At 44.3% G+C, this 22341-nt stretch overlaps 1 protein-coding gene across 2 annotated transcripts; it reads right to left on the bottom strand.

The window, feature by feature from the left end:
* Positions 1–370: 370 nt before the first annotated feature.
* SEC11C (SEC11 homolog C, signal peptidase complex subunit) lies at positions 371–16446 on the bottom strand. Of its 2 annotated transcripts, XM_032470422.1 has the most exons (6): positions 16018–16446; positions 8274–8383; positions 4959–5108; positions 2963–3082; positions 1213–1270; positions 371–590 (listed from the first exon to the last, which is right to left on the bottom strand). In XM_032470422.1, the coding sequence occupies exons 1-6, from the start codon at positions 16102–16104 to the stop codon at positions 537–539; spliced, it is 579 nt and encodes a 192-aa protein (XP_032326313.1). In that variant the 5' UTR covers positions 16105–16446; the 3' UTR covers positions 371–536. The 2 variants fall into 2 exon arrangements, with proteins under 2 accessions (XP_032326313.1, XP_032326314.1); XM_032470423.1 differs by lacking the exon at positions 4959–5108 and having other exon boundaries at positions 16018–16198.
* Positions 16447–22341: the final 5895 nt, after the last annotated feature.

Raw genomic sequence — 22341 nt, 5'->3', positions numbered from 1 at the left:
TTTATCAAACACTTTTAAATAAATTGATCCAACAATCTCAAGATATATCAAACTACAAAAAGAAAGCAGAACACATCTTTCTAAAAAGATTTTAGGCTTTATTAGTTTATCAGACTACACTTCAATAAATAAGAAATCATTTCCTTTTAAGGGCCTGTTTGTTTCCCCTCGGAAATGCTATTATGTTATGCCTGGAATTTTATTTTGGAAACCCAGACGTCACAACTATGTCACGTGGACTACACGCTGTCCCACTAGCAGGCCAGGCCCAGAAACGGCCTGGCTGATTCTGGAAGTGCTGCAGACCCTCAGACTCGGCTGAGGATGATGACCCTGAGCGGCAGAGAGACTGAGCGCATCCAAATCAGAGTCCACAAAAGAAAACAGTCTTTATTGATGAATCATTTATTCGAACAAGACAAAAACGTCTCCACATTGTTTCCTTTTATACAGAAAGTGGAACATTTCAAATATATTAGTTTTTCTCTCTTTCAACAGAATTTGTTTCCATCTGGTCCCAGGAACTGCTTTTCATTTTAGGATTCACGTTTTAGTAACACGTATGCACCCATTACCGCCAAAAGCGCGTACTGTAAAGAAAACACAATGGAAGATTACTATGAGGCTGACAAATAAGTTTGGCCTATAAACGTATTCAGATAAAGTTTGGTCAATACTGGACTGAGGACAGAATCAAAAGATGACCTCTTTCCCCATGCTATGTTCCCCAAGTGAGCTGTTCAATAACACATGAGAGTTAAAACGCCCCAAATATACTGATGGGCTGAATATTAAACGTCCGACAAACACAGATAATGTACTACTCATTCTTACGTAGGTGTTCCTATTGTGTTTCAAATGATTTTTTTTTTTAAAAAGATACTATTTTGTTGAAGTTGTGAGATAAGCATTACTGGGTTCATTGGACTCCTTTTTTTTTTTTGTATGTTTAAAGATCTCTGTAATAAAAAGCAAAAAATATATAGGTGCCATTTTAGAACATACTCCATGAACATAAAAGGTGGAAGTAGCTACTTCAAATTAATTTCAGTGTCGACAATTTAAATGATTTATGTTATTGTAGTTAACTACACTCTGTAGAAGACTTCACTAGCAAAACATTTTAAACAGACGGCATCTTTACAGTTGCACATGTTAAAGCGCCCCTGTTGTTTGTTTTTTTTAAATACAGACGTACACATAAATTCCTACCTTGAATTTTGGATAGTCATTCATGATTATGGTGACCATACCAACATATGGTAAAAACCTAAATTGTCAGGGAAAAAAGCCAGAAATATAAAAAGTGTTTGTTATAGGATGATAGCAACACTTGAAAACACTATAAATCAGCATTAGGAAAAAAAAAATCGCCTCGGGAGACACCACTGATTGGAGCCATAAAGACAATACTCACTCCTGTCTCAAAAGGCTTTTATGAGTGAAAAGCATCAGTGCTAAGAGCCAGGACAATTTTTTAAGAAGGCAAATCCCGAGCTAGAGACACTGTGTGTCTTCACTTGCTGCAGCCACCAGAACGGAATTAAAATACTTAGTTGAGCCCCTTGTACGACAGAATGCACCACTTTCACAAGCCCAGTGCCGTTTTTCTTAGTAGAGAAGTTAAGATTCAGATGACTTACATAAAAACTGCAGTTAGAGAAGGCTTTTAAAAGCACACGAGTGATTAGTTTGTAGCTGGAAGGACCCTCATGATTTTCATTCCATGGTACCTTTCAGATGTAACAGGCAAGTTTGTTGGGCGCTGAATGCAAATGTGAATCCCGTAACTTGTGCCCAAACACGACTATGGTCCCAGAGATAACAAACCAGCACAAGCCAGCCAAGGATCGTGCTGAAAAAACTGACGTCAACGTGTAATCAGTGTGACCCAAGCCTCAATCACGTCACTGATGAGAAATAAGGTAACATGCCCTGAGTGCCGCCGAGTGTTCTTCAACACCAGCAGCTTCAACCTCTCACTTACACAAAGCCTATCACCTAGGTGTCTAAAATAGAGGACTGACCAGCCCCAAGTCTCTCATCTCCCTGCTGGAAATGCAATAGAGAGCAAATGGTTAAAAGCTGAGCAGGGGAGGAAAGGGGAAGAAAGAGGCCTTAACCCGCAGTCTGATGAATAAAGCTGAATCTTAGAAAATGTCACCAGTGTTCTCCAGCCTGATGCAGCCGATGGGATTTACATAAAAGGAGACATTTCCAACAAGGGTTAAACATAAAAAGGGTCACCAAGAGAGGGGAAGAATAGCCTTTTTTGGTATTTAATAAGAGGACAGACTCTCCGCTGTGTCAACCAGAAGCAGAACTCATAACTGGAACAATTATACAAAGTTGGGTATTAAAAAAATTTATCACAGAACTGTTTTTAGTCATAAGAAACAGGAAATAATCCAAATGTCCACCAAAAGAAGACTAGTTAAATAAGGTATGATTCTCAGAGGAACAGCATGTAGCAGTTTAAAAAGACACATGTAGACTTAACAGAGAAAGTGATTTCCAACCTCCTGTGGGGTGAAAGAAATACAATTCTTCTTCGTGAAAGTGTGTGTATTATATATGCGTGCACATACCTGTGTGGGTGCAAGGCCTACCTCGGGTATTCAGCACAGTGTTAGACCGTGGGGAGTCTCTGGGAGGATTTCCTACAACTGTTACTTAAAATCTATAAATAACTAATCTCTAGGTGAGGATTTATTTCAAAAATAGAATTAAACCCATGATACAGACAGCATACCTGCATTCAGTTTCAGATTTTAGGCCCTTAGGATGTTCTGAGTTACGTTTAGTCTTCACAGTCCAAAGCAGAGCTGCTCACAACTCTCCTGACATAGAACATTTGTAATGAACGATGATTCTACTAACTTACACATTTGGTTTCTTTGTTTCTAAGTACTTCTCTGGTTTCTGCATCTTCTGTGGAGCATAAAAGTTGACCCTCACTCACCCTCTGGCTCTTCCCACCACGTCCTTCTTTTCGAGCCAGTTTTGGCCCTCTTTGTACAAGCCCCTGTCGTCGACTTCATTATTATCTCCTTTAGTCAGGAATTTGATGTCTCCATTATCTCTGGAAAGCAAAACAATGTCCTTTCAGAAATTATTTTCAGCACAGCATTGTTAGAAAAATATCCGTGTAGCCAACACTTTGCAGTCAGATATGGCCCTTTCGGAAACCAGTCAAAGATAACTTGATCTTTCTTGGTCTAAGAGGATTGCTTGGAAATGACCATTCAGCTAAAGCACAAATCTAATGGCAATTTTGTAGACTTAAATTCTAAAACACTTAAGTTAACCCTGACAACCTAAAAGCATGGGAAAGCACAGGGCACCATGGTGGCAAGGACTTGCTCCAGCACCTGAATCCACCCACTCTCAGTCCTCACAGACCAACCGGTTAACACGGCTGATAATCCTCTTCACTCTGGACGTGAACTTGGTCCCAGATTACACAGATCCTCGCTCGAGGTAATTCAAACATGAGTGCGCTCTTAGCTCTCCTCAGTTTACTTCTCCTTACCAAATATGGACTGTGTTAACACCTTACTTCCTTCACCACTGAGCAAGGTGGTGTACAATCCAGTTTGCAAACAAACAAGAATTACAAACGGTATAAAATCACTGTGTTAAAAAGACAGGTGGGACTCGTTTTAAACATTCTAAACCAGTGCTTGCTCCGCCTTGACACCAGCCGCACCATATTATAGCATCACAGACCTTTAAAGAGGGTCTTCTTTCAATAAGACAAATGAAAAAATGCACTAAATAATCTGATAAAATATTAAAAGTCCACAAAGGTTAGAAATCATGCCAAAAGGAGCAAGTCGATTTGCCGCTGCGGTTACGAAGGAAATCAAGAGGCCAAAAATCCGGGCTGCCTCTCACAATCCATGCAAATTACAGCAAATCATTATTTCCCCAGCTTTGAACAATTTCTCATCTTTGGAAATTGTTTTAAAAGCAGGTGAGAGTTCTGACACATCGTGACTGAGCACATTTCTTCGTCAGTAAGTTAACAAGTAGACACCAGCTAACGTTAGCACAGTACTGGTGTGTTAACACGAACCAGGACAGGGCCGCGCTAATGTTTAGAGTAAAGTGAAGTGACTATTTTAAGAATCAAACATCTTTGGGGAACACCTGGAAGCACTGAATGGAATGAGAATCTAATACAGGAAGTGTATAAATAGTTACACACGCACACTCCATACAAATACACATACCTGATTTTAATTCCATAACTCATGCAGGTAAAATGCTACACTAAGCTGCATAAAGGTAAATGTAGCTTAAAATATAACATTTCTGCTAATCATATGACTGTATTCTCTCATGGAAACTGAATATATTTGAGCCAGAAGTAATTGTTTCTGGTTCCCAAGAAGTGTCTTAATAAGTCATCACTGGCATTTAAGGGAAAGGCAAAGCCATTTTGGGAGGAAAATTAATGCAGGATATGCAATGACCGAATCATGGCACGAGTTGGGGAAAGGAGCTTTTATCCCTCTGGGGCTAATCTTACTGTTGAGAATGCCAGTCAGTCCAAAGTGACAGAGAAACAGTAGCTTTCTACATTTCAGAAGGTAACTCTCATATCAAAGTCCTCCTCAATTACAATGAGACTTGATTTTCTTTGAGACTCTTTCCAATAACTACTATTACACAAGAATACATTCCATCTTACATTGTGCAGCAGTTTAGGGTTTTCAAGTGCTTTAGTGACCATCAGCTCACTTTGTTCTCATAATCACCCTGTGAGTTGCAGTGGATAAAGTAGCATCGTTCCCACTGAACACGCTGAGCTGAGCAGCAGGTGCAAAGCCACCCAGTTAATAAACGGCAGACACAGGAACACACTCGGTGCTTCTGCCACTTTCTAATCAACCGTTAAAACTGTCTCCCCAAAATTTACGGAACAAAACCCAAGAGAAGTAAAGCGTCTTTACTTTTCATGAACTTTGATTACTCTGTGAACTATTGGAATGTCTCGTCCTTCCACTTTAAAAACAACGATTTCGCCAGCTCTAATCGGGTCTTCCCGGAAATTTGTTAGGAACAGAAGGTCGCCCCTGTGAAAGGCTGGCTCCATGCTGCCACTGGAAGGAAGCAGAAAATCACATCAGAAGTACCCTGGGTTTGCCAGGCGAACACGTCAATTCATAAAGAATGTAACGTACCAGTCAGAAGGTCAGCTTTCATCACAGTCATGTAGGTCGACGAGCTATATACAAGGGGCCGCAGGGGTTTCTCCTGACCGCTCATGGGGACAAAGGTCAGGGACAAAGGGAATCGTTTCTTCTCGGACTTAAGTGTGAAAAGGGCACTACTGGGCCCCTCTGCAGTTTGCATCAGGTAGAAAAACAACTCAGAATGATGTGGACTCTTTGGAGTAAAAGCCATTTTTTAGCCTCAAAGCCCTCCATCTACCAATACTACTTTCATTCAGAACTACAGGCTCCGAAGGTGGTTAATACTCTAGGGCAGTTCTCACATTTTGTGGTGTGTCCCCAGCACCCAGGTCATGGACATACTTGTTCACGGAACGAGAAACAGACTAATGAATACACTTAGGGAGGATGATCTACCGAAAGCCAAGCTGAAGGTTGGGACAAGAGTCAAGGCCAAGTCTTCCGACTCCTGCAGCGCGATCCTTTGAACCGTGTTCTGCAGAAAGCCCAATTCTAACAAAACTCGACTGTGTTTGACGTGAGGCCCGTGAATAATCCCACAGAGTACCAGTCTAAACCCACGCCAAAAATCTTCAGTGGATTCAAAGTAAAGTGTAATCTAGTGGAAGGTGAAATCATCAAAACAGAACTCATTTTCTATCCGCCTGTGCTTTGTTTTACTGCATGAGAAAGTCAGTCAGACTAAACACAGGGGCTGTGGAGCCAACGACGAGTGAGTATGTCGAGGGCAGGAATGGGGAGAAAGAACCAGTCTGATGAAGAAATGGGGGGCTTGACAAGGTGTGGGTTCACAAGGGGAGCCGCCCCAGACGCTGGTCCACCCGCCCCTCCCAGCCCCTGACCTTAAACCTGGAGCACAGGCGGGAAGCAGCCCAGAGAAACGCAGCTGAGGCCAGCCTGTCACCCCGCACCTGCTGACAGCTTTATTTTTAGGGGAAACCAGTGACTCTAAGAATGGTAATAGGTCCAGCACTCAAAACCAAACAAATCTGAATTTCAAAGGGTAGCGAGGGCTGGAAATATACATGATGAAGAGGAAAAGAAAGAGAAAATATCTAAGTAAAAACAAACCTGGGTCTCCCCCTCAAGCCCAACACGGAAGTTTATTTTATCATCTTCTGAAAATACAACGTAATTGCTTCAGGGTTTCATTTCTTTTAAAGAATAATAGCTAAAATGCTTCAGATATTTTCTTTATCTGTTGCTTCATCTTCACTCTGACAAAATTCCTGAAGACACACAATGGGGAGAAGTTTCTAGAAAATCATCGCAGTCTGTGACAAGGACTGCGGTTAAAAAAATTAAAAACCTCCGTGAACAAGTCTCAGAGGCAGGAAGAGCACACCGCAGCCTGGCCTCAGACAGAGTCATCATCGCGTCCCATGAGGAAAGCAGTTCTTTGAGACGTTTCACTAATGACAGCTCATCGTTGCTTTCCTCAAAGGCCAGGGATGCCCCCAAGGTCAGTGTTCTCCAAGGTCACACATCCCTCGTGACGTCAACAGCTAATGCTGACAAACCAAATTGCTTTAGAATTATAAAGGATGCTTTAAGAAAAACAAGCCCCCAGGTACTGCAGGTACTGCGACTTCACGAGAGTTTCTGCACGCGAGTGCGTCCATGTGACGGAAGGAGAGCCAGGACATCTGGGATGGAGTCTGGCTCTGCCAAAACTGCCACAAGCAACTGTGAGATGCAAGCAACTTGGCCTCGCTGGGCCTCCGGTTCCTTAGCTGTTAAGTGACAGGGCCCATTTGAAGTTGAGGGGTTTAATTTCTTTCTTTCTTTCTTTTTTTTAAAGCCTTAAAAATACTTCCTTCAAATGAAATCTTACCAGGTAAAGTATAACCACATAAAATATATAAAAGTGGAGCTGTCACAAGTGAAGCAAGGTTAAGGTGTCTACAATCCATAAGCATGGTCCCCTTCTCCCTCCTAACTTACCCTCCCAGACCCTCGGGCACCCTCGGAGCACAGCGTGAACCCAGTGAATGAGAGGCCCCTCAGCTCTGTGTGTGAGCTCTGCTAGCCTCGGGCTCCCCACTTTATGGAAATGCTGTCTCTCTCGAAGTGGGCCCCTTGGTCAGCCACAGAAGGGTGGCTGGCTGTAGCCCCATGACGTGGCAGCAGGGCGAGAGGAAGGGAAGGGCACCGGCTTGGAAGCCAAGAACCCTGTGTGCTGGGTTCTCCTGCCCTGACCACCTGGGACCCTCACCACGTACGTCACTGCTGCAGCCGCCACTCCCCCTGTAAAACCAAAGGGCTCCACTCCCACTGCAGTGAGACTCGGTGATCCATAAGACACACTGCACAAAGCATCTTCAAGCACCTAATGGCTCCCAAACATGTGATTTAATTTCACATTGATTATTAAGTTTTTCCCCTTGGATGATTTCATAGCTCCATGAAGTTAACCACAGTATTAACTTTTCTAAAATAAAGATGCTGTGCTTTTAAGAGTAACAGTCTCGAGAAGAGAGGAGCCATCTACTGCAATATGGCTGAAGAAATCTGAAAAAATATGACACGATGCTACGCACTGGGGATACCTACTTCCTGCCTACTTGGTACAAAGAAAACCAAGTAATAGTTTTCAATTAGTTATGTTTAAAAATCAATTTGTAACAACAAGGTTCTACTGTACAGCACAGAGAACTATATTCAATACCTGGTAATGGCCTGTAATGAAAAAGACTATGAAAAGGAATATATATATACATATATATATAAATGAATCACTATGCTGTAAACTAGAAATTTAAACACTGTAAATTGACTATACTTAATAAAAAGATCCACCTAAAAAAATCAATTTGTACACAAATAATGCATTATTACTAAATTATTAAAATGTCACCTTGCATGGTGGCATCAACATGATGAAAGGCCTAAACATCTATTGCAAAAGGTAAGATTTTTTAACAAAAGCCAGAAAAAACGAAACTTTCTCAAAATAGATACCAAATAGAAGAAAACTCTAAAACTCTCTCCAGTGAGAACCCAGAGTCTGGGCTGTCCCCACCGCGCCTGGGTCCCCAGGGCGGCAGCCGCAGGGCGGCCGGCAGGACCTACCTCAGCACCACCACGATGGGGCTCTCGCTGCCCGTGAGGACGATCAGGCCTTTCCAGATCATGAGCGCTGAGGACACGATCATGGCAAAGTTTAAAACCTGGTAGTAGAGCTGGAATGAAAAAGGCCAAACTGAAAGTGAGAACCAGTGGCAGAATATTCACTAACTCTAAGCTGGAAATGTGCTTGTTTTTGGGAAAGAAAAAAAAAAAAGGCAAAAAAAAAAAAGCTGTGATTTTAGGACATGAAACTAGTTTGCATAAACTACAAAACTAGGTAGAATTTCAACTTCTGTCCATGGAAATGCCCATATACCATCTCTCCTTCAATAAGAGAAAAAGGGAGAAGAAAACACACACACACACACACACACACACACACACACACACACACACACACACACACACACACACACAAAACCAGAGCAACCTGTGGGGCCCGCTCTGCAACAGCCTCGGTAAGACCTTCCTTACCTCTCGGGAATCTCCCAGGACCTTCAATCCTGAGGGTGTTACCACCAGGCTTCCCGCCCCAGTGTAGAGAACCAGGTCTGACCTGGGGGCCCGGCACACTCCACGTGGTTCACCTAGAACCACCTGGCCCCACGCACGCCAGGACGGCCCCAACTGAGGCTTCAGAGTCCTGCCGCACTTAGCCATGAGGCATCTGAAAGTACAATTTAAAAGTAACAGAGCAGAAGGGTGTAGCTCAGTGGTAAAGCACATGCTTAGTACACATGAGGTCCTGGGCTCAATCCCCAGTACCTCCACTGAAAATAATAATAAAATACAAATTAAAAAAATTTTTTAATGAACAGAAACTTTAAACACTCTGCATGTTTAGAGTTTCCATAAATGTTTTAAAAGAGGAGCAACAAACATCTGGTTAAGAACACAGAGGGAAGGCCACCCAAGGAAGGACGTGGTTCTAAGCTGACTTCACTCCACCTGAGACCACTGAGCTGGGACCCACAGGGCCGCCTCCCTCACTGTCCTCCAGGATGGCTCCTCACTTGGGTACCTGCCTCAGCCTTCCTCTTCAGCACTCCTGCGGCTGCTCTTGGGATGTGAAGAGCGTGGATGGCCCAGCCAACATTCTGGCGTCTCAATTCCTGGACCTCCTCACCTCCCGAGCCCCTCTGCCTCCCCTGTAACTGCCCACTCTTAGCAGCACACCTGGCACTGACACTACCCCATCCCCACGGCTCTGGTCCAAGGAGGCCCTTCCCTGCGCACAGGCCTGTGTGTTCACCCACACGCAGGACTCTCGTCCTTGCGGGACCCCCACCTCCACCGCCATCTCTCCAGGCAGCACGCAGCCCCTCGCAGTTCAGTGCCGGCGTCCTCCATAGGGACTGGCAGCAGCCCCTACCCCAGGACTTCTGTTTACTCCTCCGGAAAAGAGACTTCCAGACCTCTAGCTGGGAGGGGAAGACCTCTGAGGAGAGCTGGGGGGGGGACGCCTAGGGCTCTAAGTACACCCCTCCCCCAGCCCCATTCTGGAGACATTTGGTCCTGCCAATGCTTGAGTCATGGAGGCTTTCTCAGGGGACGCAGTGAGGACTTAGTCCTCAGTCCCCACTGCTGGCCCGGCTATGTCAGCGGCCCCTCTTCTGTATGCCAGCGTCTAGTATTTGATTTGATCTTGTTTTCTTTCCTGGGCTTCCTATCTTGGAGTAACGGATGCCTTTTTAAGCTCCCCTGACTGCATATAGTTTTAGTGGTATATCAGAGCAAGTGAGATTAGATCCCAGCTACCTGCCAGCTTTCCAGAAAATCCTTTTGAAGTGAGTCTGGAACTAGGACTCAGATCATGTGATTCTGGACAATACTGTTTTCCTCGAATATCCAAGTATAATTTTAACTGAGACAACGCAGGGTGATGGACTCTTTTTGAGGATTGAATACAGCTTAAAATGCAATTTTAAGCACAGTTTAAATATCTCTGTAAATAGTTTTTTTAATGCATGAGGCCTCAAGAAATGGGGGCTGAAGGCACTCAGGAAGTCCTAGTAGGGATGTGGCAGGTAGTTTTACAGGGTTCTGACTTCTGAGAGTGTAGACCAGCCTCTATAGCAATGGTTCTCAAACTTCAATGTGCACCAGCATCCCCACGTAGGGCCTGAGAATTTGCATTTCAAACAAGTTCCCAGGTGATGCTGAAGCTGCTGGTTCGCTACCATTGGTTCTCAGCCTTAGCCTCCCTTTAGAATCACCTGGGGAGCCTTTGGAACATGGTCTACCTGGTCTCTATCCAAGACCAGTGGAATCAATGGGAGGGGAGGGGTGCTGTGCTGGCATGCCTGTTTCCTCAACAGCTCACAGCGGATCCTGATGCACAGAGAGGCTGGACCACTGCACCAGATCTTCTCCCTCCCATCACCTTAAGTCTCTCTCATCTGAAATCTTCCACCTCACATCCTCCGCGCAGCTTTTACACCCTCTCTCTCCTTCACAGCCAAATTTCTCAAGAGTTTCCACCCCAGGATTCTCTCCTTCTTCACCATCTAAGTCACTCCTCAGCCTTCAGACTCAAGTTGCATGCTCACTAAATCCAATGGACAACTGTCATCCTTACCTTGCTGAGCTTTTGGCAGCTTTCAACACAGATAATCCCTTCTACACGTTCTCTGCCCCTGGCTTCCAGGATGGCATACTATACTCTCTGACCACCTTCTTTTTAGTCCCCCTGCCAGTTCCTCCTCCTCTAACTGGACCTTCAAATGCTGGCGTTGGGACCATCATGCTAACTATTCCCAATACTGAGATTTCCAACCGCCTCCCTGACACGTCCACTCGGATGTCCTTACAGGCACCTCCAATCCAACATGATCAAAACTGAACTTACTTCCCCACAAAGCCTTCAGTGCTCATGATCCCATCTCAATAAATGGCATTACCACCCCTACTCATTTATTCTATACATTCCATCCTCTGAACGTTCCTGGCATCCACACAGTCCCCTCTCTCCTCCAAGGCTCATCCAAGGCACCAGCACAGCCTGTCAGACACCCTGAGAGCCTCCTAACCAGCCTCCCGATGTCCAGGCACACCTGTTCCAATGTGTTCTCCACGCTACACTCAGCGCTCATTTTCAAATGCACCTCTGGTCACTTCTGTGCCCTAAGAAAGGCCCTCTGACTGCATCCCACACTCTGAGGATGAATATGATCTCTAAGGCCCTGACATGGGCCCCTACTCCCCAGCGTCGGCAGAAGCTCACTGCACACCAGCTACGCTGCTGGGATCTGCCAGGGCTTCAAAGAGCACATGGGCCAGGTAATAAATATTTTAGATTTAGGGGCCTTATCATCTCTGCTGAAATGACTCAGTTCTACTGTTACAGTGAGAAAGCAGCTAGAGACAATATGTTAAAAAAAAAAAAAAAAAGAACATGGCTGTGTTCCAATAAAACTTTATTTATAGAAACAGGCAGTAGGCTAGAGTTTGCCAACCTCTGCTATAGACCAGCCTAGGTCCTCCTGTTATATATTCTCACTGCATCCTGTATTTCTTTATACCATCCATCACCTTGATAATTACGCATATAATCACTTAATGTGTTTTTCACAGTAAGCTGTAAATTCCACAAAGGCAACGATGATTTCAGCCTCATTCACTGCTGTATCCCCAATGTTCAACAAAGTCCTGGCTAAAAGTAAGTACTCAATTTGTTAAAGAAATAGTGAGAAATTCATGGTGGACACATACAAACTGGTAGTAAGAAAAACACTAAAATCCCACTAACAAGAAAAAGAGGCAAAAGCTTAAAACTATTAATATTCCAAAGAAGAAATACACATGGTGAATAAATAAAGTGTTCACACAACACCGTAAATTAACTATACTTCAATAAAAGAAAATTAAAATAAAATAAAATCTTCAAACTAAATCCTGCCTCCACCCTTCCCTCTTTTTCAGCCTAGTAAACTTAAAGTTGTTTTTTCATTTAATGCTCATACTCAGTGCTTGGTAAGCATATGTTGTGGTGGGGGTGCAAGCTGCTATAACCATTCTGAAAGCAATTTAGTTTCAAGCATTAGTAACAAGAGGTTGCTCTCGGTCCACTAATAACTACGTCTAGGAATTATTCAGTCTAAAACAAAGGCAGACAGGGAATTATGGCCCAAAGATATTTACTACAGTCTTATTTCTAGTAACAGGGAAAAGGAAATAAATGAACAACAGTAGAGAAATGGCTGAGTAAATAAAGGCAAATTACTGCATCATCTCAAACAATGAATAAAGAACTTTAATGGGCATGACCACTCAAGACATACTGAGTGAAAAACGTAGGCTGCAGTAGGATTTCCACAAACTGTAAACAGTTTATAAAGCAAACACAAGGAGATCCCCGAAGATGCTAACAGAGCTTATCTTACGGTTTTGTGTGTGTGTGTGTGTGTGTGTGTGTGTGTGTGTGTGTGTGTGTGTTGGCAGAGGGGAAGTAATTAGGTTTTATTATTTATTTTTAGAGGAGGTACTGGGGATTGAACCTAGGACCTCGTGCATGCTAAGCATGTGCTTTACCACTTGAGCTACATCCTCCCTCCAACAGAGGCTACCTTGGCACGGTGGAATTATGAGCAACTGAATTGTCTTCTTTAAACTACTCTCTATTCTTTAAAATTCCTACGATGAGCAAAGGTTAATTTCAAAATCTTGGAGGGAGTGGGGGATTGTTTAAAGTGCAATTGGACAAGATAGAGGCCATGAAAATAATCATTTTGAAGAGTGTGACAAAACATGAAAACGTATTCTGATATGATCATAAGAAAGGAAGAGCAAAGCTCAAAACCGTCTCTTGCTAAAATTACTATTGTGTGAAATTATGTAATTTGAGGTAATTGTGAAGGTTACAAAAGTAGGGACAAAGGGTGAATTAAAATAACTAAGATATTTTTATTCAATAAGTGAAAATAGGAAAATAAACGCAATTCAAAATTAAAATTACATACACTTTTTTCAACTCCTTGGCTACTGTGTCAGTAGCAAATTATGAAACTAAATTCAATACCCAGGAGAGCAAAAAAGGAAACTGGGGTGCTAAACGGGTATTTTTCAAGTGTTGGGCTATTATATGTTAAAGTGTTGCTTCTAACCTAAAATCAGCCTTGCAGATCACATCAGTCCAAAGCAGAAGTTGCTCACTGAGTTCACATTCAAAAACTTCACCACCTGCTTCGCTTGACTTAAGGGTTTAGTAAAAGACCATTGTTTCATTATGAATCACAGCTCTGATTAGGAAAGCCCAAGACACAGTTTTCAAGAGATTGCTATTTTTATACAAAGTTTCAAACCATGGGGCTCCACTCTGATAAAAGCAAATTATAAAATATTGCCACTTATCTAATAAAGACCAAGAATATATTTTCCAGTATAATTCTGTATGCTTGAAAAATTCACTGAAGGGTATTAAAACCAAAATTCATTAAAAAACAAAAACAAACAAACTTCCTTTGAACAAGACATCTGTTTGCTCAAGAGATGGCCAATTACACAAAACCTAACAATCAAGCTAACCACAAAAGCACAGATCACCGTTTCAAACACCACCTTTAAGGGACCCATCAACTGAGCCTAGCATTGCAATCCGGGTATCTAGAAAATGTAATTTTGATGTAACTACTAATGACAAGCTCACTGGAATCTAAAATACACACCCCACATGTCACTGGTGCCTTTTGCTGCTGTTCATCTTAGCCTCCCAACTCTGTATGCTTGGCACTTAAATCACCCCAGCAGAGTTTAGAAGCAGGCTCACACTCAGTCTTTGTCAAACAGAGATGAAATAGCCAATGTCTAAGAGTTTTTAAACAAATATTTCAGACCAGACATTGTGGCTGACAGAGCAGCAGAAATGCCAGTAGCTGTTGGTCTTCCTCTCTTCCTCACAGCAGAAACAAAGAGTCCTTGTTTTTGCATGTGGCTCTTTCCTTAATTAACAGTAAGCAAGGGCAGCAGAAAAGGGAGGTCCCACTTCCAAGACTGGTGGAGCATGCATGCCTGACAAGATGTCATAGAATGCTATTTTGGAGGGAAAAAGAAACAAACAAAAGGACAGAGCTTTAAAAAAAAAAAAAAAAGTACGAGGAAGCAGCAGTAATGAGCTTCGGAATTTAAATTAGAAGACTAGCAAAATGTAGGCAATGCAACCAGATACTAATGGGCCCCTAAATTTAGACTGGGAATATAGTGATCTTTCAAAAGGCAAACTGGTTTGGGGACTGATGCATTCATCAGAAGGCCTTCATTGAGAGTCTACAATCAGTAATCGGTACCAATTTTAGGGACATTTTTAAAACCGAGCCAATTAAGTCCATATTTTTAAGTAAAGCTCTGCTTCCTGGGGGATTTTCCTGTGAACAGCATCAATGCTCAAGGCATTAGGTTTTTCAAGCTAGTGATAATCTCTGCCACAACTCATCTTAATCACAGGAACTCCCAGGAGCTCATCTGACATGCACTCCTAGAAACAGCCAGTTCATGAGATTCAAGCCACCAAATTCTCCCACAAGACTGCACTAGTCTGAAATTGTACTTGGAAAAAAGAAAGAGGAGGGTGGGGGAAGAGAGGAAAGAAAAGAAAGGAAAAGAAACACACATGCCCAAAGGAATAAGTTGTGTCCTTCCATGGGCATCACCCCACTGCTCAATATAATGGAACAAATGAAACAGTATACTGTCAAAATCATGAGAATTAATACCATTTTCAAAGACAACCAAATCTCCCTAGTAGGAAGGTTCCCTTTTTCTTCGAATTATTATTAGTATCAAGAGTAGCATCAGAATCCACGGTATCCATCGTGATGTCCGTGCCGTACAGGTCCCCTAAATTCTCTATCTAGAAGCTTAAGAATCACATTTTTCCCAGCTGAGGGGGCATCCTTTCTAGGCCCTACTCACTCCTGCCTTATACTGAAGAGATAAAGACCCAAAGACAGTGATGCTGGCCAAGAGTTGGCTAAGGAGAGAGTAAGAAGGAAGTTTTCCTCCGAGGTCCTCTCAGAGAGGGGTGAGAAATCAAGCCTAACTGCCCAAAGACCTCAGGCTGCCTGCCTCCCGTAGTCAAGGCGCTGCCAGACCACGGAATCTGAGAAAGAAGTTAGGGAAGACTTCTTGGAAGCCCCTTGGCACACTCACTCAGTCCACAGCGACAGAGCACCACCAGCGGGCTCTCCCGCACAAGGAGCTTCATTTAGTCCCAACGCCTGGTCGGGAAAACACTTCCCAGGATGGGAAGAAACTGCTTTGGCAGGCATCGCTGGACAGTTCCCTGGGTCCCGAAGTTCCTCCCTCCCGCCAGCCTTTCTGCCACTTGCATCCGCGTGCAGCCTTCCTCTGGACGTCAGGCCTCAGAAGCCCCACAGAGAAATCTGTTCCCTCTTCCACGGGGTGGCCCTTGAAATACGTGCGCAGATAGCTGTCACTCGCCGTAGAGTCACCTCTCCCCGCTTCCTCAACCACACTAGACATCCGTAGGACAGGGGTTTCTATTTCTCTTCCCTTTCCGGGCCACTGTCCCCTAAATACGCACATGTCAGTCAGAGCAAGAAAGTGCCCGCACGTGGGTCTGTGAGGATTTGAACCCAGGGCCCCCGAGAGCCCAGGGCGGGAGCCTCGGGTCACTGCCAGCCCCAGTCGCGGGGCGCTTTCCTTGCGAGAGCCCTACCCGGGGAGCCCCGACTTCCCGCTGTCGCAGCCGGTCCCGGTCCTCGGGCGCGCCCCGAACGCGGGCCTTCGTTACCTGGCGCTTGTTCATCTTCCTCAGGTCCCCAAAGATGTCCAAGCCGGACGCAGGGAGATGCGACCCCACGGCGCCCGCGCGCACCATGCCGGGGTCTCTGGGGGCCGAGGCGGCCCGCGGGCTCCGGGTGTCAGACGGCAGCGGAGCGCTGGCCCGGCCCCGCCCACCAGCCTTGCCGGCCACTTGACCGGAGACTCGCTTGGGCGTCTGGGAATCGTAGTCCTGCGAGTCTTAGCCACCGGTGTACCTGGAAGGAACTGGGAGAAAGAAAACTACCACTCCCAGAATGCTGCGGGGCCAGAGCCTCGTCCAGTGAAGACCCAGGGCTCCCAGGGAGGGGAGCGACTGGGTTCGAGAGCCTCGTTGGACCCTTTCGAGGGAACGTGGGGGAGCGGGTGATCCTGCATATATCACGGGCAACTCGGAGAAGGGACTCCTCAAGAAGAACTGCGCTCCCCAAGACTCTGGTCAGGCGCCAAGAAGACACCTAAAGCTCCGTCGCGCTCACCTCGCCGTGTATCTTGGCTATTGGATGACGGCGACGAAGGAAGGCGGGGCTTCTACACGGGCGGTGGGCTGTGCTGAATCCGGGAGGAGCCTAAAGGTGGGCTCGGCAGGTGGGCAGGGCCTGAAGAGGCGGGACTTTCCAAGACGCCGAGTTCCGCGCCCTGCCAGCGTAGTAGGATTTGAAAGCAAGGAAACAAAAGGATGCAAAAATATACTCTTGAGCGTAGCTATATCGCAACGGCTGTTAATTAAATGAATAACTTTATGCACGAGGAAACAGATGCCCAGAAAGGTTAAATGGCATGGCCAAGGTAAAGTGGCAGAGTGTGGAATACAACTAAAATTTTTAAATTTCCAAATCCTGGATGATGGTAGGCCCGATTCTAGATTATCACTCACTCATGTATGCATTATTTATTTCATTCATTTATTCACAAATCTTTCTGGAGCATCTACTATGCGCCTGGCCCTATTCTAGACACAAGAAATACCAGTGAAGACACCAGGAGACATAATGAATAAGTAAATTATACAATACCTAAGGAGTGGTGGTGCTGTGGAAATAAGAAAAGCAGATAAGAGAGAAGCGAAGCTCTGGGGGAAGGTCCCAGGTGACAATTTAAAATATTTTTAAAGTTGACTTACCAGGAAGCTAGTGAAATGTATGCTTTGGGACACTTCATTTGCAAAGGCCCCTTCCAAAGCCTTGAAGAAAAATAGTCGTATGGTTTTGTAAAATTTCAAAAGGAAGATATTTGAATTGCTATTGGTTAATTCCTGTTTCTTTGCATTCCAACTGCCCTTCCCTCATACTTCCCTTCGTGTTGGAGGAACAAGGAGCATTTTGAGGATCCAGCTAAGGAGAAATTGAGTTGGAGATACATTTAGTTTGGGTTTAGTAGATATATTTATGATTCATGGTCATTTCTTGCCATCCTGGTGTAGGAATGGCTTCTAGGAATACTGTCATCCACTCCACCAATTCACCCAACATCGTAGCAGGAAGCTGCCCTCAGGGTGGTAGCCTGATATGAGAGTGTCCTACAGCACCTGGATTTGGAAGTATTGGGTAATAGAAACAACAACAATGCTTGAAATGTATGGAGCCAGAAGCTGCATAAAATTCTTCCAGACATCAGATGTATAAAACTGTCATCAATCAGGAAATACAGTGATTGTTAAAACTAGCACTAACAGCTGCTGGAACCAAGATGGTAGGAGTGAAGGTATTTAGATGTGTTCAGATGCTGGATATATTTTGAAAGTAGAGTCCACAGGAGTTATATAGACTATGAAAGAAAAGAAGTTAAGGCTGACTCCAGGGTTTTTAGCCTGAGAAACCGGAAGGATAGAGTTGCCCTCAGTTGAACCGAGGAAAGCTACAAGTGGAGGTTTGTGGGAGAAGAGTCATCGCTGTGACCAACAAACCTGGGGCCTAGGTTTTACCAGTCCAATGCCCTTAGGTCACATCCTTTGGACTTTGCCTCCTTACTCCTGCTTAGATTAAGCACCGGGTAAGGAGCAATGCAGAAAGACATTGGGTGGAAATCCCCATGTACTGTCCAATCTTGGACTAGTTGATTAACTTCCATGAACCCTCTTCCTCATCCATAAACTAAAAACTATATTGGTTACAGCCACTTTGGAAGACAGTTGGTTAATTTCTTATAAAACTAAACACACTCTTACTGTAAGATCCAGCAATCATGCCCCTCAGTATTTACCCAAAGGTGTTGAAAACTTATGTCCACACGAAACCTGCCCATGAATGTTTATAACAGCTTTATTCACAATTGCTAAAACTTGGAAGATACCGAGATGCCCTTCAGTGGGCAAATGGATAAACAAACTGCGGTACATCCAGACAATGGGATATTATTCCATGCTAAAAAGAAATGAGCTATCAAGACATGAAAAGATATGAAGGACACTTAAATGCGTATTACTAAGTGAAATAAGCCGATTTGAAAAGACTACGTATTCCATGGTTCCCACTATATGACATTCTGGAAAAGGCAAAACTATGGACACAGTAAAAAGATCAGTGGTTGCCAGGGGTCAGTGGGGAGGGGCAGATTGGCAGGGCACAGAGGACAGTGAAACTACTGTCTGATGCTGTACTGGTGGGTACATGTCATTGTACACTTGTTCAAACCTGCAACACCAAGGGTGAGCCCTAATGTAAACGAGGGACTTTGGGTGACATTGATGCGTCAACGGAGGTTCATCAATTGTAACCAATGTCCCCCTGCGGTGGGGGATGTTGGTGGTGGGGAGGCTGTGCCTGTGTGAGGGAAGGGGATATATGGGAAATCACTGCTTTCCACTTGATTTTTCTGTAAACTAGAACTGCTCCCAGCAAGTGTAAGTAGCACTCCAGGGCGTGGATTCCCAGGGATTCCCATAAGCCCCAGCTCCCTCCTTCCCAGCCCCAGGCCCCCCCACCTCAGGGAGCCTCCCCAAGGTCAGGAAGCACACACCTTAACTCTTTCTCCAGACTTCCCAGTGGGGCCTGTGGCTATCTACAGGAATGACTGCTCACTGAGGAAAAGGAAATACCCAGATCATTCGGGGATTACCCTACACTGTCTCTAGATTGATTTTAATTCCCAGAGACCAGAAATGTGACTGTGCCCACAAGTCACAGTAGGAGCTTACGGTGGTCGGGTGATAGACTAAGTCTTAGCTGAAGTCTGACTCACAGGGGGACCAGTTGATGTACCGACTCACCTAGGGTTATTTCCTCAGTTCTTGGATGTATATTTGGAATAGATATACTTGCCACCCTCAGAAGCCCCCCGACCCCATTCTCTCTCTGATCCAGTAAGGTTGGTTTCCAACACCTCAGCCCCGTGTCACGAACCCTGCGGAATCTCGGCTCTCCTCGTGCTTGGTGGAGAGTGGTAGGACTCATTCTTAAATTCTTAAAAGCACAAACAGGAAGCCATCTGATGGATGACTTGGAATCCAGTCAGCCCCAGCAGGGACACTGGAGCCATGCTGGGTAGAAATGAGTCGCATCATCTCAGATCTGAGTCAGCTGCATCTGGCTAATGGTGCAAGACACCAGCATTCTGAGTCGCTCTCTGCCTTTGCCGTCTTCTGCATCTGTGGAAGGATGTGTCTCAGAAGGACTGCACTGTTATCCAAGGATGTTCTCATCAAAGGGTGGAAGTGTGGGCTGCCTCTCCCTCCTCCTCAATCTCTCTCCCACGCTGATGCCTAAGTGCTCTTGTCAAAATAAGCCATTTGCCAAACTGCCACCCTCTTCTATCCCAGCTGATTCTTCTTTTATATATATTTATATATTTTGAAGTATAGTCAGTTTACAATGTTGTGTCAATTTCTGGTGTACAGCATAATGTTTCAGTTATATAGGAACATGCATATATTTGTTTTCATATTCTTTTTCACTATAAGTTACTACAAGATATTGAACACAGTTCCCTGTGCGATACAGTCAAAACTTGTTGTTTATCCAGCTGATTCTTCTAATTACCTTCCTGTGCCTTACAGTTATTGCAACCAGCCATGAGGAATCATATGCTAAGAAATGTGTTAGGGATAGTAAGGAGAGAGGGTGAGGGAGAGGGGGAGAGAGAGCAAGAGAGAGAGAGAGAGAGGGAAAGAATGAGAGGAAGGAGGGAGGGAAGGAATGAATGAACGAGGGAGAAAGGAAGATAACATTCATTAACAAAAGATGCTCATTTCGATTTATGTCCCATTCTACTTGACCATCATGAGATTGTAAAATTTGACTTCAAGTTTACCTGAATGCTCCATTTTTTTTAAAAGCTAGGGAAATGGTTTCTTACATTTGCTCCATTAGGTAGGCTCAATACTTTCTAAAAGAGTTTGGTAGACACAGGAAGCAATCCCCTGTGGAGCCAGGTACCCTGGAATAAGACTCAGGAGATCTGGGCTCTCCTCCTGGCCTTGCCCTCACACAGCGGTGTCACCATAAACCATCCATCTTCCTCCTTGGGCCACAGTCTTCTCATCTGTAGAAACACAGACGTGACCTCCAATGTCCTGTGGCAAGTGTAAGTCTCACTGTATTTTCCTGTAACTTAGAAAAGTTATATTAAAGCTCCCTTCTGCCTGGTTTGCAGCAACTTAATATAGTTACTTTCAGTTTTAAAACTGGGTCACTTTGAGATTTTTGAGTCTTCCTCCCTTTCCTCCCCAGTTTGCTGATACTCACAAAATAACTTGCTGGAATTTTGATGGAATTGGTCTGAATATATAGGTCAAATTGGGAAAAACTAACATTTTTAAAATACTGAGACTTTCCCTATATAAACATGGAATCTCTCTCCATTTATTTAGTTCTTTGATTTCCTTCACCAGTTATGTGTAGGTTTTGTACATACTTTGTTAGATTTACACCTAAGTATTTCATTTTTCTGGGTGCTAATGTAGATGGTGTTATATTTTTAAATTTCAAATTCCACTTGTTCATTGCTGCTCTACTAGAAAGTGATTTATTTTCATATATAACCTTGCATTCTGCAATCCTGCTGTATATAATCACTTACTAGTTCCAGTGTTTCTTTTATAATTAGAAAAAAATTTCATTTTTAACAGCTGTTTGCAATTGGTCTTCTGAGATGGAGACAATTAGAGTCACATTCTCGTACCTTTCTGTTAATTTCAGTAAAGAGAGCTCCCGCAACCCTGTGATTGCCACGAAGCAAAGCTGCTTCTAGAACCCTGCAGAGGGGTGGGAGGTAGAGGAGGGCAAGGCCAGGGGAAAAGCTGTATTCATTAGAACCAAAAAGCCTGCTCTGGCAACGAGACTCAACAATAGAATGTTTTAAAGAACAAAGTTTCTCTCACTCTTGTGAGATGGGTTGCAGGAAGGCTCCCTTCCGTAACTCTTAGGCACTGGCATCGCATGGGTGGTCAAGGAGGATTCTCTGCCACGTCTTGAGTTCCAGGCTGCAGGAAGGGGGAAGAGCACAGGAAGCCGGCCCACAGCTGTCATATGTCCCTGGTGGTGGCACACACCACTTCTGCTCACCTTCTATTGGTGGGAGCTTGATCACGTGGCTGTACCAGCAAAGGAGGCCGGAAGTGGCATCCAGCGGGGCAACCATGCGCCTCACTACTGAGTAACTGCTCTCATGGGTCTGCTCTGATGGACAAAAGAGAACAGGGATGTTGGTGGATAAATACCAGTCTCTCTCACAAGGAGGGAAAAGGTGAGGAGATGGAGCAGGGGACTTAGGGAGAGAGAGAAATGAGGATGGAGAAGAAAGAAAATTATAAGGAGAAGAAAAAAACTCCATTAGCTGAGAGAAAGCACTGGGGTTAGGTTCCGATTAGTCCCTGCAGATCAGCCAGGCTCTGCTTGTTATTCTGGGGTTTGGGGAGGGGGAGGTCTGGGACTGCAGTGAGGAAGGCAGGCCTGTTTTATTGCCCTGGCCGCACTAGCCGGCACTCAGCTTCACCTTACAGTTTCTAAATTTGTGCTTCAGACTTTTAAGATTGTTTTCCTTTTGTTCCCTCTTATTTGACCACTTTGGTCAAACAATTTGACCAGACAATTTGAACAGAAACAGTATGGAAAGTGGAGGGTGGGGTTGGGGGAGTCCTACTAGCTTGAAAAAAAATATAGCATGCTTTTTCTCCTTCATATGGTGATTTAATATTTTTCAAAAGGTTCTTACAGATATTGTTTCATTTCCTTCTTATAACAAAACTGCAAAGTTAGTAACAAGTCATGTTGAGGGCTCAGCCTCTGGGGTCCGGTGCCTGATTGGAATCCCTGCTCTGCCATTTACTGGCTGCGTGATCTTGGGGAACTCACTCAAC

The sequence above is a fragment of the Camelus ferus genome, chromosome 30 (assembly GCF_009834535.1).
Source record: "Camelus ferus isolate YT-003-E chromosome 30, BCGSAC_Cfer_1.0, whole genome shotgun sequence".
Taxonomy (NCBI): Eukaryota; Metazoa; Chordata; class Mammalia; order Artiodactyla; family Camelidae; genus Camelus; species Camelus ferus.
Note: the sequence above shows the minus strand (reverse complement) of the source record. Positions and strands in the feature narration are given on the sequence as shown.

What these genes read in the sequence shown, in the direction of transcription:
- SEC11C (XM_032470422.1), bottom strand. Translation starts at nt 16,104, where the DNA reads ATGGTGCGCGCGGGCGCCGTGGGGTCGCATCTCCCTGCGTCCGGCTTG. An exon ending in CCCATCGTGGTGGTGCTGAG is followed by an intron (nt 5,109 to 8,273) that starts GTAGGTCCTGCC and finishes GCTTCCTTCCAG; the next exon opens with TGGCAGCATGGAGCCAGCCT. An exon ending in GTGGTGGGAAGAGCCAGAGG is followed by an intron (nt 1,271 to 2,962) that starts GTGAGTGAGGGT and finishes CTGACAATTTAG; the next exon opens with GTTTTTACCATATGTTGGTA.